Here is a 15,916-nt window from a genome sequence, read left to right as displayed (position 1 = left end):
TAGCTGTTCTAGCTTCAGATATTCTTCTCCTGGAGCCACTCCAGTGACAGTGAACTGGCCACAGAAGTCAATTTATCATGAATGCTTTTTAAATACAAAGTATTCATATAGCTGCATATACTGACATATGTCTTTAGGAATATTTGCATTGTTATCAAAAGCAATAGAAGGGCCATTAAATTGTCCCTAGGGCAAAAGCCTGGGCACAAAGAGAGCAATCTTAAGGATCTCACCTGCCCCAAAGGCTAAGCTGCTTCCATAGTGATCCCAGCCTATAAAAAACCAAGAAAGCTCAAGTCTTGAAATCAGATCACTTTCATGTTAACACATAAATCAATTTCACCCTCCTCAAATGTTAGAAATTAGCTTAAAATTTGTTTGGAATACATTTTCATGAACACCTAATTAAAAAAAAACATTCAGAGACATTAAATAATGATGATCTAATCATCAGCACAGTGTCATTGCAGAAGGTATGCACCAAGTTCACCCAAAGAGTGTCTCTGGGTAGAAAAAAAGAGGCTTTAATAATACAGCTTGATCAAGATTCAAGTAATTTGGAAATTTTAAGATCAATAGAGGAATTTCTTTTTAGCATTTTATTAAAATACAATTTGGTAATAAACATGATAACCTTTTATGCTGTATATGTACACATAGTGCAATTCAATGGAACTGGGTAGAAGTTTTAAAATATAAACAAATTGCAAATCTAGAAAACTAGACCTTGATGCTTATCTACAAATTAACTTGGCTGATGGTAGCTATAAGTTTAAAATATAAGCTATGTTATTTTGATCTAGCATGCAGGTCAACTAGCTTTACTTAATTTTTCTAAATATATGGTTTTCAAGTAAAAGATGCTCCCCAATCTTGTCAAATCTAAAGCTTGTTCACAGGAAAATACAAATCTACAAAATACTACCAAAATGTTCATTTTATATTTGTTTATTATCTTGTGATTAGCATTATTCTAATTACAGCCTCAAAATTCCTTGGAAGATTTTAACAATTAATGTGTATGAAAAGATTAGAAATATCATGCCATAAAATATAATTATTAATTAAAAAACAGGGACAGCTATTACTTTTCATAGTTTTTACACTATCTGAAAGTAAAATTTTTAGGAAGAATTTTGGGTTTCCCACAAATATGTGATTATAGGATTTAAAAGTTGAACACATACTTTATCCATTTTATACTTCGGAAATGAATAGTCAAATAAGATTCTGCAAGTATACTTTGTACTCAGTATGCATTATTAGAAGACCTAGAACATTTTACATTAAAATATTATTCAAAGGATACTCTATGTAAAAAATAGCTTCCAAATTTGAAAAAGAATATAATTGCTAAAAAATTTCAGCCTAAATGGATAATTCCTATTTTAATGAGAAAACAATTAATTCATGAAATCTTAAATATCAAATTATTTTGTGTGATAAGCATACATAACACTAGAAACACTAAACTACATTAAACAGTTCCAAAAATCAAAATTCCATTTAAAAGTATCTAGAAAAATTTTATGTCTCACCAGTAGGTTGGGCAAATACTGGAGGAATGGCTCCGGTGGGTACAGCAGGTGGGTAATTTGGAAACATTGGTGGAGGCAAAGGAAAATTCATTCCTACAGTGCTCTATGAAAGTATAAAAAAGATTGTAAGAAAATGCAACTATGTTGCAAACAAAATAATAAAAAATTAATAGTCAAGCATTGATATTACCAGGTGTTGCAAAGCAAAAAAAGCGGCTTTCTCCTTGGCTTCAATTTCAGATGTGCACTGTGGTCCATGTATCAGTAAGCCATTAGATAATTTTACCTGACAAACTGTCATTGTCTACGAAAGATAAAATATATACCCATAAGGCTATACCAGCAAATAACAATAATAGAGAGACTCATCTAATGAAGAAATTTTACTGAAGATTATATATTTTGGAAGTGGAAGTAAAAAAGTCAGTATTAAAAAGTGATAGTTTCCAAAAAACAGTTGGACAAAAGATACTCAGTAGTAAGCCTAGTGAAAATTTTGGAACTACTCTCGCAATCTTTGAAGACGTTCGGACATAGCACAGATTAAGAACCTGAAGGGATTTCAGTGGTCATCTAATATAATGCACTCATCTTCCAGATGAGGAAATGGAGATTCAGAGAGGACAAGTGGCTTGTCCAAGGTCATGCAGGTAGTTAATGGCAGAGCCACGATTTGAGTTCAGGTCAGTCCACCACTATAACTTTCATGCCCTTTCTACTGCTCTACATTCCCTGTCCTTGCATAGGGAAGCCCTTTGGAAGAAATCATCAAAAACTGTCCAGCTGCCTATGCAGAGCAGCCTGGAAACACTTGAGCAGAATGCACTGTAACCAAAATGGATAAAGCCTTCAAAGAAACATTTTAATTTACCAATATAATTGCCCTTCACTGTTGGCCAGCCTTTTGCCCTATTGATTTTGGGCATGAATTGGAGGCCAAGATATATTATGTTGACATTTAAAATACTATTAGTATTTCTCATAGAATGGGGTCCAATCACTCAGTTAAGCAGAAAAAAACCAGCATTTAGGGGGAATGGGGCATTCTCAGGTGGAAATTCCCTTCACCCAGGCAGATTGTCAAGGTGGCTGTGACTCAGAATCTTAGAGCTACTTCGATGCATTGATGGAAATGCCTTCCTCATGGGTACACAGGCTATACTTGTCAGAGGCAGCACTTCAAACCCAGGTCTTTCTGACTCTGAGAGCAGCCCTCTGGTCACTAGGACATATTGCCTCCACTAATTTAATATGTTGGTGACAATTTAAACAGTTCAAGGTTGCTCAAAGTTCCCTCTCATCCATGAAGCTTTTCTTGATTAACTCCATCATTTCAAATTCTCATTTATTCTATGTCCTTCACCATTCACTATGTGTGATCAATTCTAGAAAGCACTGAATATAATCTGAAACTATCCGTATTTAATGAGATGTTTCAATATAGGATGTGGTATTCTGGTAATTTAAAAGATTAAAACACTTGAATAAGTGGAATAAAGCAAAAATAAAGAATAAGATTCTACCATCCTTTTTTGAATGTCAAAATAAGCTCATGGTCTTCTTTTCCGCTGGCATTTTAGTGCTTCTATACAAATACAGCTTAAAAGCAAAGTAGTAGTCTAGTTTGATAGTGGACAAAACTAGTAACGCATGTGTGTGTGCGTGACACCAACATTTAAGTAGCAGAAACAATGAGAGTAAATAAATTATACAATTTAGAAAATGCAGCTGTGAGGGATGCTTGCTTACTTTCACACCTGACTTTTGGCATTTATATTTTTAACATTTAGCTGCTCTAAAAAATGATGATATAGCGGGCAGGGTTGTAAATTTGTACTATTTGTGCTAGAAATCCCGGAACAGAATTCAAGATGGGCTTAAAAAGGGAGCAGGCCTAGCTAATAATGACAGGCAAGGTTATTCTGTCTACAGAATCTGTCAGGACACTTGTTACTGAGATTTCTCTTCAGTATGTTCTAGGCCTTGAATAAGAAACATGATTTCTTTATCATTACCTTTTATGCAAAAAATGAATCTGCTGATGTAGGAAAGAAACAAAGTAGAAAGCTTTTAACATACTATTTAGGCAAAAGAATAGCCAGCAATGCAGTGAATAAGAGACCTTCTAAGAGATGGAAGAAATGTTCTACAAAGCCAGGCAGGAATAGAGAGAGAAAATCATACATATAAGGTCAAAAGAATGAAGATAGGAACAAGATCAAAGAATGTGGGCAAATACGTGCCATGAAAAAGCAGGAATATTCCTTTGTGATACAGTCCCTGGATTTCCCTTTTTAAAAAGCACATGTGATCTGCTTTGCAGTCCTTGATCTTACTCTCCTGAGTGCAAGTACACATGAGGGTAAGTAGAGATAAGATTTACTAATAAGACCTTGGTGCTCAGGACTGAATATTTTTCAACCTTCTATATTCTGAGGGGAAGGATGATATAATTATAGTGGTGCTAGAAGTATTAGAAACATCCTAAGTCAGGGTAAAGTGGGAGGGATATTGAAGGGCCAGGAAGGCGCCTGCAGATGCAATTCACCAAAGGGTCATTTCTGGGCTTTGGACCAGTGGGAATCTCTTTTAAGATCACAAAGTAACTTGGGGGTGTAATATCCATCCTACTCTTACCTACAGTGAGTTCAAAGTACCCAGGTCTCAAGAAACTATATTATTATTCAAGCTGGTAAAAAAGGCTGGATGCTCTAGGCCTGGGGTCTCCACACTTACCACGTTCAACAAGTAATTTAGGTCTGTATAATACTACCATTTCAACTTTGACTTTTAATTCCAAGGCCACAAAGTATTTACTTAAATTGGGAACAAAATCCTCCTTCTATTCCATCTATTGCATTTTCCTCTTAAATTAGATTGAGGATTTGAATAATCATGTTTCTGGAAATGCTAGCAAAGGCCCAACAATGTCTATGTTTTTACCCTATCTGGCTGCTGCTCACAAACTCTCATGTTATTTTCTTTAGCAAAAGCTCCCCCTGCCTAAATTCCATTAAATTGTGATAACAACAAAGAATATTTTACCTGTGGCGTTCTGAGAAAGGTGAAATCTGGTTGTGGCATTCCAACAAGAGAACAAAGTCGAGAAAGCTCTGATACTGGTGTGGACAAAGAAGGCTGCTGATTGAGGACAGGTCGGCCTAAATTGTCTATCGCTTGAGCACTATGACAGTCTCCTGGATTATGAGGCTTATTCATATAAGCAGCTACCAAAAGAAATAAGTATTTATATCTAATAAGAATGACATATCAACAAACGAAATACTGTGGCACTTATAACTGCTCAACTAGTTGGGTAACTCAGCTCATCCTCTCTTTCTCTCCTTCTCTTTCTCCTCTCCAAAGGAAGGTAAATTTTGATGGCCAGAAGCTGCCCACTTAACCTGGGTTTACTGGCTAGATTACTTTCTTTCTCTTTTCTTTCCTTTCCCTTCCTTCCTTCTTTTCTTTTTCTTTCTTTCTCAAAACCTAAAACCCAGACTGGACCACAATAGGTCCCTGCCCAAGCTCCACTTAATGGCTATATTTTAGCCCCTCCTGGGTTAGAGTGAATGTCAATGGTAACTGTTTCTATTTGGAACAGCAACCCTGAGGGTCTACCCCTCCCAGCTTGATTTTTTTTTCTTTTTTTCTCATTAAAGGGGCCATCACTTGACTCACTTCTTAAAGAGGCCTATTCACTGAATGGGTTTTACCTCACTCTAAGTGAGTACATGAAAAAGCCTTAGCCTAAAAGGGCCAGGGTCTCCCATTGCATCCTGGGTCATCTCCAGTCATCCTGATAAATATCAGGTCACTGGATCCAGATGGCTCTGGAGGACAAAGCGAGGCTGGTGACCTTGCACAGCCCTCCTTCACTCAAATCAAAGTCAACGGCAAGTCATGTCATCATCTTCCTGATGTCATGGCTCTCTTAGAAAACGAAGGACAAACACAACAACCTCTGTGTGTATTCTGCCCTTTTTTTTTAACCAATTTAAATGAAAGTGAAGGTGAAAGTTGATGAATGATCCCCCTATTTTCCCCATATTTGTATATAATTCAACTTATATAACCCACTTATGTCTCTTAATAAGTTGTCCCATATTTTCTCCCACTTTATTATAAAAACGAACATTTGGAGGACTTTTATACACTGATGACGAATGAAATGAGCAGGACCAGGAGAACAATAACAGCAACACTGTAGTAACTTTGAAACCTATAAGAAACATGACCATTGACAAGAACGATGACCATTCACAACTAAGGAGGACTGATGACGAAACATTATAGAAATGTGACAGACTCAAGTGTGTAATAAGACATATTATATACATATATATGCGCATACTGTTATAAGAAATTGGTTTTTCTTTCCGTTTTTCAATGGGGTGAAGGGTAGGAAGGAAAAAATAGATTCTCTGTTACTTTAGAAAAGTAGAGAGGTGGAAAGGGGCTATAGATCTCAAACACTGAATGTATTTTTAGATGAGGTCACTGTATTATTTAACTATTTTTCATTTTCTTACAAGAGAGCTCTCATAAAGTAGAAATAGGTAAATGTCTGTAATGTAAAAAAAACCATCAATAAAACAAAACAAAAAGTGTTAGAAATAAGATTGGAACTCAGGTCTCCCATCAAAAAGCATTTATTAGAAGCTTGCTATAGACACAGCACTTTGATAACTGCTAGGAATACAAATACTAAGGTGAAGACAGTTCCTGCCCTCAAAGAGTTTACATTCTCAAGGAGAGGAGGGGCGGCTAAGGAATGACATTTTAGTTTGCTAAAACTGCAGGGGAAATGATTGGATGGAGTCACTAGGGAGTAGACTGATCCCCTCTTTTTTAGGAATAATGACAGCCTGGAACTAATTATTGTTTCAGGACTGACAAACAGGGTGGGGGAGTTATAGGCATGAAAGGGTTAAGTTCTCCAAGATTTGTGTTTCTGGGGGCTGGGTGGCCAGGGAGTGAAAATGTCAAGATTGATTCGGTTCAGCTCTGCTTTCTGCTCATGGAATAAGGATATCTCACATTCAGAATATACCAACAGTCAAATTAAATGGTTCATTAATTCCACGCTGTTTCCATTATTATCATATGTTAATTTTTCTCTCTCAAAATGGATCAATGATTTTATTGATTTGGAAGTTCTTCCAATGATTCAGATTACAACCCATACATGAAGCTGAGCAAAATTTTGAAGCCTGAATTTTGCTATGATGCATTAATGATACAATGAACTACAAAGTAATATCGTTAAGTAATACAACTGCATCCAGATTGAGATGATAAAAAACTGTTATAATTTCAGTCTTTATAAAACATATTAGAATAGTGAATTCCTAATACCTGGATTATACATATTTTTATGGACAAGTTTAAGATGAAGTGTAATTGGAAAAAAATCTGTGATTTTAGTTAGATATAAAAATTTCGGAAGAAGTGATTTTAAACCAAGGATAATAGAATTAATAAAAACCTTTATGCTTAATATCTGTGGATATTAAGTATGTGACTATGTTTACTGGTATATATTTATTACATACCATAACCAATAACATCCCATAAGCATATTAAGTAAACAATATATTACAAATTCTATAGTTTGATCTTAGGACAATTACAGACAATTAAAAAAAAGACTGAACTTTCATAATTATTTCAGGTGATTAGTACAGAACCTATACATTCTACATACCTAACTTCTTGGTTTGCCTAGGCTGTGAAGAAGATCCATAGACCTCTTTCCTATTAGAAGAGGCATTAACTTCATTAACTAATTGTTTTACTTCATTCTTGTCCACAGGGTCAGAGCCATCGATTTTCAGAATTTCTTTAAGCATCTGTGTTCCCTTCTTTAAGAAAACACAACAAAAATTAGTATTATCCTATTGCCTTTCATTTGAGAATTATATTATTTTTCTTCTAATGAGAATATTTATGGTGAAAAACAGTTATGTTCCTGTCCAATCCCTGACTGGAAATGGGCAGCAGCAATGGAAAGATAGGTACGGTGCAGAGATATAAAGGGGTAGTTTCAGTTCCCTAGCATGGCTTTGTTTTGCCCAGATGGAAACACTTAACAGTGCAGAACAGAAGTATGCATGAGATAGAGGGCACTGTCTATCAAGAAGTTAGGTGTTCCCCTCTGTATGAAAATTAAACGTTTATTTGCATGCCAACAAGTTTTGTTTAGGTCTGGAACTGTCACTTCATTAGTATAGTGAGGAAACTTCTTCCATCAAAGAGCATCTATGACTGTTCTGTCACATTTAACTTTAAAGAGTGACCTGGGGCACTGACAAATGACTTAAGTCACCAGCTAGTATTGGAGCAAAGGCTTGACTTGAACCCAGATTTATCAACACTAGAGAAACTAGAAATACTAGAGAAATGTTAGAGAAATAAAAATGGAAACATTTTTAACAAAACTAACCATAGCAAATGACTGTGGTGACAAATGTTCTTCACTTGTTGTTGGTTCTTCACCATACTGTACTTCATTCTCCTTGGAGATTTTCAAGGATAGTAGGAAATTCTCAATTCCAGGGTCAGTCTAAGAGAATAAACATGATTTGAACATGTTGACAAAAACTATAGTAATATATGAGTCTAACAGCTAATATTCAATTACAGCCATTTATTTTTATCCAGTCATAATCTCACTACTTAAAATTTTGGGAAAAGAAATCAGAAAAACTTTCTCTTACCTTCCCAACTGTATTTGGATCCTCAGTTACAGCCTTTTGGATTTCTGAAACACTGGGACTTTCATTTCTCCTTAAAAGCTTAACATTACATTTGGGGGTTCCTCCAAAAGTCTGTAGATGAGCAAACATAAACCTGACCTCTTGATCTCTTTCTTCAAACAAAATATAACTACAGCTTTAAAGGACCATCCAAGTTAATGACTTAGGCTTGACTTATAGGAAAGTTTCCTCCTAGTACTCTTCCATCTGGTCAAACTGGCCTCTGAGCTCTATCACACACAATATGCCACCTCTGCCTCTACCTGGGCACTGGCTAACCCCCAAAGCTGGAATGCACTCACTCTACCCTTCCCTCTGCCTCATCCAATCCCCTCGCTCACGTACATCTTTACACAAAGTCTTTCTTCCCCCCAACTGCTAGTGCCTTTCCTCTCAAACTTCTTGGTATTTATTCTCTTTATGTTTATTCTGTATACATTACATATGTGTCCTTATTGTCTCCTCTTAAAATGTAAATTCTCTTCAAGGGACTGTTTCATTTACGACACTAGCATCCCCAGTACCTAGCACAATGCCCAATACAGAGCAGATACTTAATAAGTATTTGTTGATTTGAAAGCAGGAGAATAAAGTAAGTATAAAAAGGTTCTAAGCTAAAAAAGAGTCTATATTTCATTCGCTTCTAAATCTTCCCCATGTTCTACAAGCTCCCCCTCCACTGGTGACATAAATCCCCAGGGAACTTCCAGATGATGCCTTCCTCTTTCAGATTATCTCCACCTATTCTATATCTATTTTGTATGTTTCTCTTAGAATGTACGCTCCTTCAGGGCAGGGACTTTATTTTGTCTTTGTATCCCTCACCCTTAGCACAGTGCTTTAGAGCTTAACAATAAATACTTGGACTGACTGCAATCTTCTGCAGAGCCTTGGTGATGAAAATTAAAAAAGGGCTACAGAACTCAAAAGTCCCCAAGAGGGTCTATGTAGAAAGTTGATTAGTTATTAGTGTGTAAAAAAAAAATAAAAACTTGCCATACAAAAGCTTATCAAAGTTTAATTTACCTGTTTATTTGCTGTCTTTTGTGATTGACATTCATTCTTAGAAATTTTACAATCTTCTTTGACTAGAAATAAAAACAGAGGTTTGATTAAAGGGAGGAAAAAAAAAACCTTCAGCCTTGTTAATCTGGTAAATACACATTAGAGCTGGATAGAGATGTAGATGAAGTTGGCTGAGCTAGAAAACAATGTAAGTTGTTGACAAGATACATGTTGGGGAGGAGAAAAGAAGTTGCAGAAGGGTCAGGGAAAGTAGGAAGGATGGAAGGCATACAGGATGGGACTGAAGGCGTACAGGATGTGATCACAGGACCAGAAGGGTCAACCCAGCGGAATGCCCAGGGGAGGAGAGTCCCAGTCCACAAAGAGGCCCAAGTCTAGAGAAATGCAGAACTTAGGAAACCAAGAGAAAAAAAAAGCCAGAGGAGCAATGACCAATGGAAGATGTTAAGAGTAAGAATCCCATCGTTTTCAAATGTGTTAGACCAATTGTTGATGTCTTGATGGATGCACAACAGCCTTGGGGCAGCTGGTACAGACTTCCCTACAGAGGAAGAGACTGAGCCTACAAGATGAGAGGGAACTTGCCAAGGGTGGTAAGAGCAAGTGGGGCAGAGCATCGGGGACACTAATTAGTATCCCAGACAAAAAAGTGAGGATATTTATTTACATTAAAAATATAATTAACAAGAGAACATGAAGAATGCCTTTTCAGTCAAATGTAAAATCCTTTTAAGAGTGCTCTTTTACCCCTCCCTGCTCTTATTATCAAGGGTGAGAGTGTGTGTGTGTGTGTGTGTGTGTGTGATGCCAGGGTCTGTGTCTTCATCTATGTGTTACCCTGAGTGAGTGTCCTGTGCACAGTGGTCAGTTAGTGAACAGTCTGTCACTTAAGAGTATTGAAAGTTGCTTTTGGAAAACTTAAAATGACCCCTTTTACACGAACACACACACAAACAAGTGAAAAATGATGAAGTTACTGGTGCAGAGAATCATCTAATGCTCGCTCCCTGGCAGTGAGGTGGCAGTGGAGAGAGCACTGAGCCTGGAGACAGGAAGGCTTCAGTTAAAATCTGGCCTTCAATACTTACTAAGACCCTGGGAAAGTCACTAAATTTCTGTTGCCTCCGTTTCCTCATATGTGAGATATTTATAAAGTGCTCCGCAAACCTTAAAGCAGTATGTCAATCCTAGCTATTATTTGTATTAAAAATAGATAAAATGAGAGCCTGTTCATTTTTCCAGTAATATCAAAATGAAAATTTTAAAAATAAATTTCTAAAGTAATCGATTTTAAAGATATCTCTGTAACATGAGGTGTTTGTGAGTAAAGTACTTTCATAAAAGAAAAGGTGCTATAAAAAAGGTGAGCTATTATTAGTATCTGAGAATTAATCAAATATTAATATTAGCAACAAAAAAGGTATAAAGATTAGCAGTCATCTATCACATTCTGAAACAATTCACAGGCCGGAGCTTTCAAGAGAACAGAACTCAGTACTTATAAATAAAACACTGCTTCAAGTAAGCATATTTTTCTAAATTACAGTTCTTCCCTGGACTTACATTTTCTATATTGGTCACATTTTCTTTGCTGACTCTTAATGCTGCTGTCACTGAAGCCAGGTTTATGATACTGAGTGGTAGTAGCTGCTCTGTTTATTTCTTGAGGTAGAACCAAACCCTGAAAGTTAAAATTCCCATAAATTAGTTAACCAGATACTTTAATAACAATATCACCATTTAACTTATTTCTAATAAGATAGCTTAAGAGTTTTAAAATGCTCTAATTGAATTTCTCCTCATCTTAACTTAACCTTCCTCTCAACAAGGAAAAAGAATTACATGAAACTGACACATGACTGTGTCTGACAGGGTCTAACACATTTCACATCAACATTAACCACAGTTCTCTCTGGAGAGTTGGGTTTCATCATTAGCTCTCAAGGACTGAGACTGGTCAAGAAAAATTACCCTTTACATTATTGTAATCCCTGTCCTGGATGAGCTTACTTTACTCTTTCATCAATTCACATAGGTCCTTCCAATGTTTCTCTGAACATTTTTTTTCAATTCTTATAAAAGGTGCAAAAAATAAACTCCTTCCCTCCCCCAACCAAGCCATCAGCACCTTCCTCCGAAGGTTGCTTTGTAATTTTTTTTAATGCATTTCATATATATTTATATTGTTTCTCCAGCTAGGATGGAAGCTTCTAGAGAGCAGAGCATTTTTGTCTCTGTATTCCCAGTACCCATTACAGTAACTGGAGCATGGCGGGTACTTAACAAATGCTTGTTCATTGTGTACTTAAGAATTTTTCCCAACCATAGATCTGAAATAGGCACCTTATTGTGGAAAATAGCCTTTATTTTTTTCTATTGGGATATATGACCAGCCCTGGGATTACTCAATCAAAAGGTATGAACAGCTTGGTTACTTTCCTTAATTCCAAATTTTTTTCCAGAATTGGACCAAATGGATCAATTCATAGCTTCAACAACAATTATGATATATCAGTGTGTCCATCTTCCCACAGACCCTCCACAGATTTGTCCCCAAGGGCTATCCCTGCAATTCACAGGGCAGAATCCTAGGTCACCCCTACCTATCCCTATAAGATGATTATCTCAGGTTCAAGGTACTCTTTGGATCACAAATCCCCACTGACCTGTTTACCCCTTTCTACAGCCACTCAGAGGATAAAATTATTTAAATATAAAGGTATTTAATGAAACAGAATAGTAAGAAGATTTACAATGGAATATTCTCTCCTTACACTCCAACTTCCCCCTCCCCCAAGAAAAATAAAAATAAAACAATAAAAGTAAAACTCAGGAAGCACTTTCTCAGAAACATATATACCTAAGAGTAATGAGTACAGAGAGAATGCATGTTAACATTAGCTGATTTAAACCTAACAGGTCTGGTGGTAAAGGGAGTGCTATTCCTTCTGTAGTTTTTGTTCTGGTTTTGTGGCCATCTCTTGTACTTTCTTGGGATTCTAATTATAGCTATTGTTATGTTTTATTTTTCAGGAGTTTTACTCTAAGACTCTCTTACCTCATAGTATTTCTTCATTGAATTAAGAATCTTCTTGGCCATTTTCTCAATCTCTTGGCTTTTTTTGAGAGGCTTAACTGCTAAACTTGCTTCAGAATCAAGGACTTTGACAGTAGGAAGGGACTTTAGCAGCTATTTAGTTCAACCCAAGGATTAAAGGAATCCCCATTACAACATACTCTGTTAAGTGTTGACTGACTGACCAAAGCCACCTACTACAGTCTGGAAGGGTTACGATTAATCATTTGTCATTTAAAAAAGCAATAAAACTCATCTTTTCTGTCTTTCTCCCCTATTATCCCTGGTCAAGTACTCAACTGTATATCACTGCAACTATTCAAGAAGCTCTGTTTTCCTGAACTTCCCTTCAAGTTCTCCTTAATGCTCTAGAGCAGGGCTGTCCAACCTTAAGTTGTCTTAGGGCTGCATTAAAATAAAATAATTATTCAAGGGCCACACCCAGAATAAAAAATACAGTACACTAATAGAAAGTGGGGGAACGTGCGTCATCAATATGACAGGTGAAGGCACAACGTGAAAGCAAACACAAAACAACAAAGTGACAACACAAAAGTATAAAGGTAGGTGCATACTGACTAGTCTGCATCATACAGACAGAATGCACCCTACAGATCGAATGAAAATTCCGTGTGATACGTTCTGTCCGTAATACTGCTTAAAAACACCAAAGAAAATTAACATTGAGATTATTAGTGATGTAATTAAAAAATTTAATACACATTCCATGCAAATTATTATTTTATTTTTTTGCTCATGAAAATTAAAACCCAAGGGTGGGCTGCATTTTGGACAGCCCTGTTCTAGAGCAGATTGTTCTGTGAAGTTTGGATTCAGTCAAAGGGCTGCACTTAAGGACCTAGAGGGCCACATGTAGCCTCGAGGCCACAGGTTCTCCACCTCTGCTCTGGAGCATTAAGAGTTTACGAAGGCAAAGCTAAGGTTTTGTATATATAGATGGATTCACCAGTCTGTATAAATACATTTGCTAAGATATACAATACTGAACATAAAGCAATTTAAATATATGTTTATAAGAGTACTGCTGTACTACTAATATTAAGTGCTAAAAGTCATAACAATTTCAAGTAAGTAATGTTGAAATAGTTAAGGTTGGAGCTGGATTAAAAGTTATTTTTCTTTTCTGTTCAAAAAACATGTCTTAATTCCACTACTACGGCTGTATCCTAAAGAGATAAAAAAACAAAAAGGAAAAGGACCCATACGTACAAAAATATTTATACCAACTCTTTTAGTGGTAGCAAAGAATTGGAAATCGAAGGGATGCCCATTAACTGGGGAATGGCTAAACAAGCTGCAGTATATTATTGTGATGGAACATTATTGTCCCATAAGAAATGACAAGAAGGATGATTTCAGAAAAACCTGGAAAGACGTACATGAACTGATACAAAGTGAAGTAACCAGAACTAGGAGAACATTGTACACAGCAGCAGTAGTATATGATGAAGAACTGTGAATGACTTAACTATTCTCAGCAATACATTGATCCAGGAAAATCCCAAAGTACTAATGATCCAATCCATCCAGAGAAACAACTGATGCTGACTGAATACAGACTGAAACATGTTATTTTTCACTTTCTTTCTTTCATTCTTTTTTCTTATTTGAATCTTCTTGTATAAAATGACTAACATGGAAATGTTTTACATGACTGCACATATATAACCTATATCTGATTGCTTATCAGGGAGCGGAGAGGGAACTGGGGGTGGGGGGAGAGAGAGAATTTAGAACTCAAAACTAAAAAAAAAGTTAAAAAATTGTTTTAATATGTAATTGGTGAAAAACTACAATATATTAAAAATAAGTCTGAAAACAAATCTGCATGTTAAAGATGAAAGGAGTAATTTTTTTCTAAGAAATTATTTATAATTTTACGTTAATCAATATTATATATAATTATAAAAACAGCATAATCTATGCAACATTTATCAAAATAGTAGCAGTTCTTCAAAACATTTTTTCCTTTGGTTTTTCTTCAATTTTTTTTCATACAGTATTTGTTACCTACTAACCTTCTCCTGTGAATTCTGCTGAAAATGTTGAGGCTTTCCTGATCCTTGTAAAGATTGCCAAATACTGCAAAATTCATCATCATCTTTAGTAGGTACCTGACAAAGGCACAACATAAAACATTTAAGGAAACAAAGCATAACCCACATATAAGCGTAACAGAGAGGAATAACAAAAACTTAAAAAAACAGCCACTATTTGTTTATTCAGTTTTCTAGAATCTGTTCTTCATCAACAAATCTGTAAAAGGGCTATCTAGGTGTGTGAGGTAAATAAAATATGAAGACTTCACAGGGAAGATATGTGTAAATATATATCTATATCTATACTAAGAAATTTTTAAAAATCAAGAAATAGGGAAATAGGGAAGTGGGAAAATTCTGAGGCCATGAGGGTCTGATGGCTTAGCCTCTGGGAAAGTTTACCCTGAAACTTTTTGTTCTTTTTCATGGTTCTAGTTTAAAGATTTGCTCAGTAAGAATGGGGTCACTGTGACCTGCTTCCATTTACTGTAAAAGTACTGTAAAAGAATGGAGAGGGTCTCCCCCCCACCCTATTCTCCTTCTTTAGATTTATAGATGTCACCTCAGTTGTAATCATTAATGAAGGGAATGGGAATTGGAGTTTCTGTGCCTCGATTTCCCAATTCTTTGTCTAGCTTTCGTGCTCAGATTGTAAGCCTGCCTCCCAGCCAACGGTGAGAAGGGTCAGAGGTGGGCGGGAAATCTCTTGTGTTAGGTATAATTATTGGTGCTTTGCTTCTTGTAAAGCACCTCCCTTGCTAGATCTGTTCTGGCAGAAGACGCCCTATTCTCGAGAATTGAATAAAATTTATTTCTGTTCCCACCCTGAGATGGCTCCTTATTATGAATTAACTTTTTGGGGGGCGGAGCCAAGATGGCAGCTGGAAAGCAGGGACTAGCGTGAGCTCCCCGCCAAGTCCCTCCAAAAACCTATAAAAAATGGCTCTGAACCAATTCTAGAACTGCAGAACCCACAAAACAGCAGAGGGAAGCAGGGCTCCAGCCCAGGACAGCCTGGATGGTCTCTGGGTGAGGTCTATCCTGCATGGAGCTGGGAGCTGAGCCCAGCATGAGCAGCACGGACCAAACAGACCAGGAGCCGGGCGGAGCAGGCCCTAGCGCCCTGAATCAGTGAGCTGTGGCAGTTACCAGACTTCTCAACCCACAAACACCAAAGACAACAGAGAAGGTTAGTGGGAAAAGCTGCGGGAGTGGAAGGAGTTTGCAGTTTGGCCACTGCCCCCGGGGCAGCAGAGGTGGGGCAGCTACAGAAGTTCAGCTGCAGTTGCTTCTGGCCCCAGGCCCACCTGGTGGGAGGAATTAAGTGGCAGATCAGAGCAGGAGTGAAGAGCCTGCTGAAGATCTAAGTCCAGTCCGGGTTGGGGGTTCTTGGGGAAGGAGGAGTGCTGGTGTGGCAGAGCTGGCACATCCCCCCAGGCGACGAACATAGTTCTCTAA

General features: G+C 36.9%; 1 protein-coding gene across 4 annotated transcripts in view; it reads right to left on the bottom strand.

The window, feature by feature from the left end:
- XRN1 (5'-3' exoribonuclease 1) overlaps positions 1-15,916 on the bottom strand; it is a 117,439-nt gene that overhangs the window by 11,958 nt on the left and 89,565 nt on the right. For 3 of the 4 annotated variants that reach the window (XR_005010206.1, XM_036755389.1, XM_036755387.1), the window contains 10 exons: positions 14,438-14,533; positions 10,886-11,003; positions 9,323-9,384; positions 8,258-8,368; positions 7,984-8,103; positions 7,246-7,402; positions 4,584-4,765; positions 1,729-1,842; positions 1,539-1,641; positions 234-272 (listed from right to left, as the gene is read on the bottom strand). Coding sequence is in view for 3 of the 4 variants with exons in the window: in XM_036755389.1 (XP_036611284.1) it covers positions 234-272; positions 1,539-1,641; positions 1,729-1,842; positions 4,584-4,765; positions 7,246-7,402; positions 7,984-8,103; positions 8,258-8,368; positions 9,323-9,384; positions 10,886-11,003; positions 14,438-14,533 (1,102 nt within the window). In the remaining variant the exon portion in view is untranslated. The remainder of the gene's footprint in view (positions 1-233; positions 273-1,538; positions 1,642-1,728; positions 1,843-4,583; positions 4,766-7,245; positions 7,403-7,983; positions 8,104-8,257; positions 8,369-9,322; positions 9,385-10,885; positions 11,004-14,437; positions 14,534-15,916) is intronic. The other variant, XM_036755388.1, reaches the window with a different exon arrangement.

This window comes from Trichosurus vulpecula, chromosome 4 (genome assembly GCF_011100635.1).
Source record: "Trichosurus vulpecula isolate mTriVul1 chromosome 4, mTriVul1.pri, whole genome shotgun sequence".
Taxonomy (NCBI): Eukaryota; Metazoa; Chordata; class Mammalia; order Diprotodontia; family Phalangeridae; genus Trichosurus; species Trichosurus vulpecula.
Note: the sequence above shows the minus strand (reverse complement) of the source record. Positions and strands in the feature narration are given on the sequence as shown.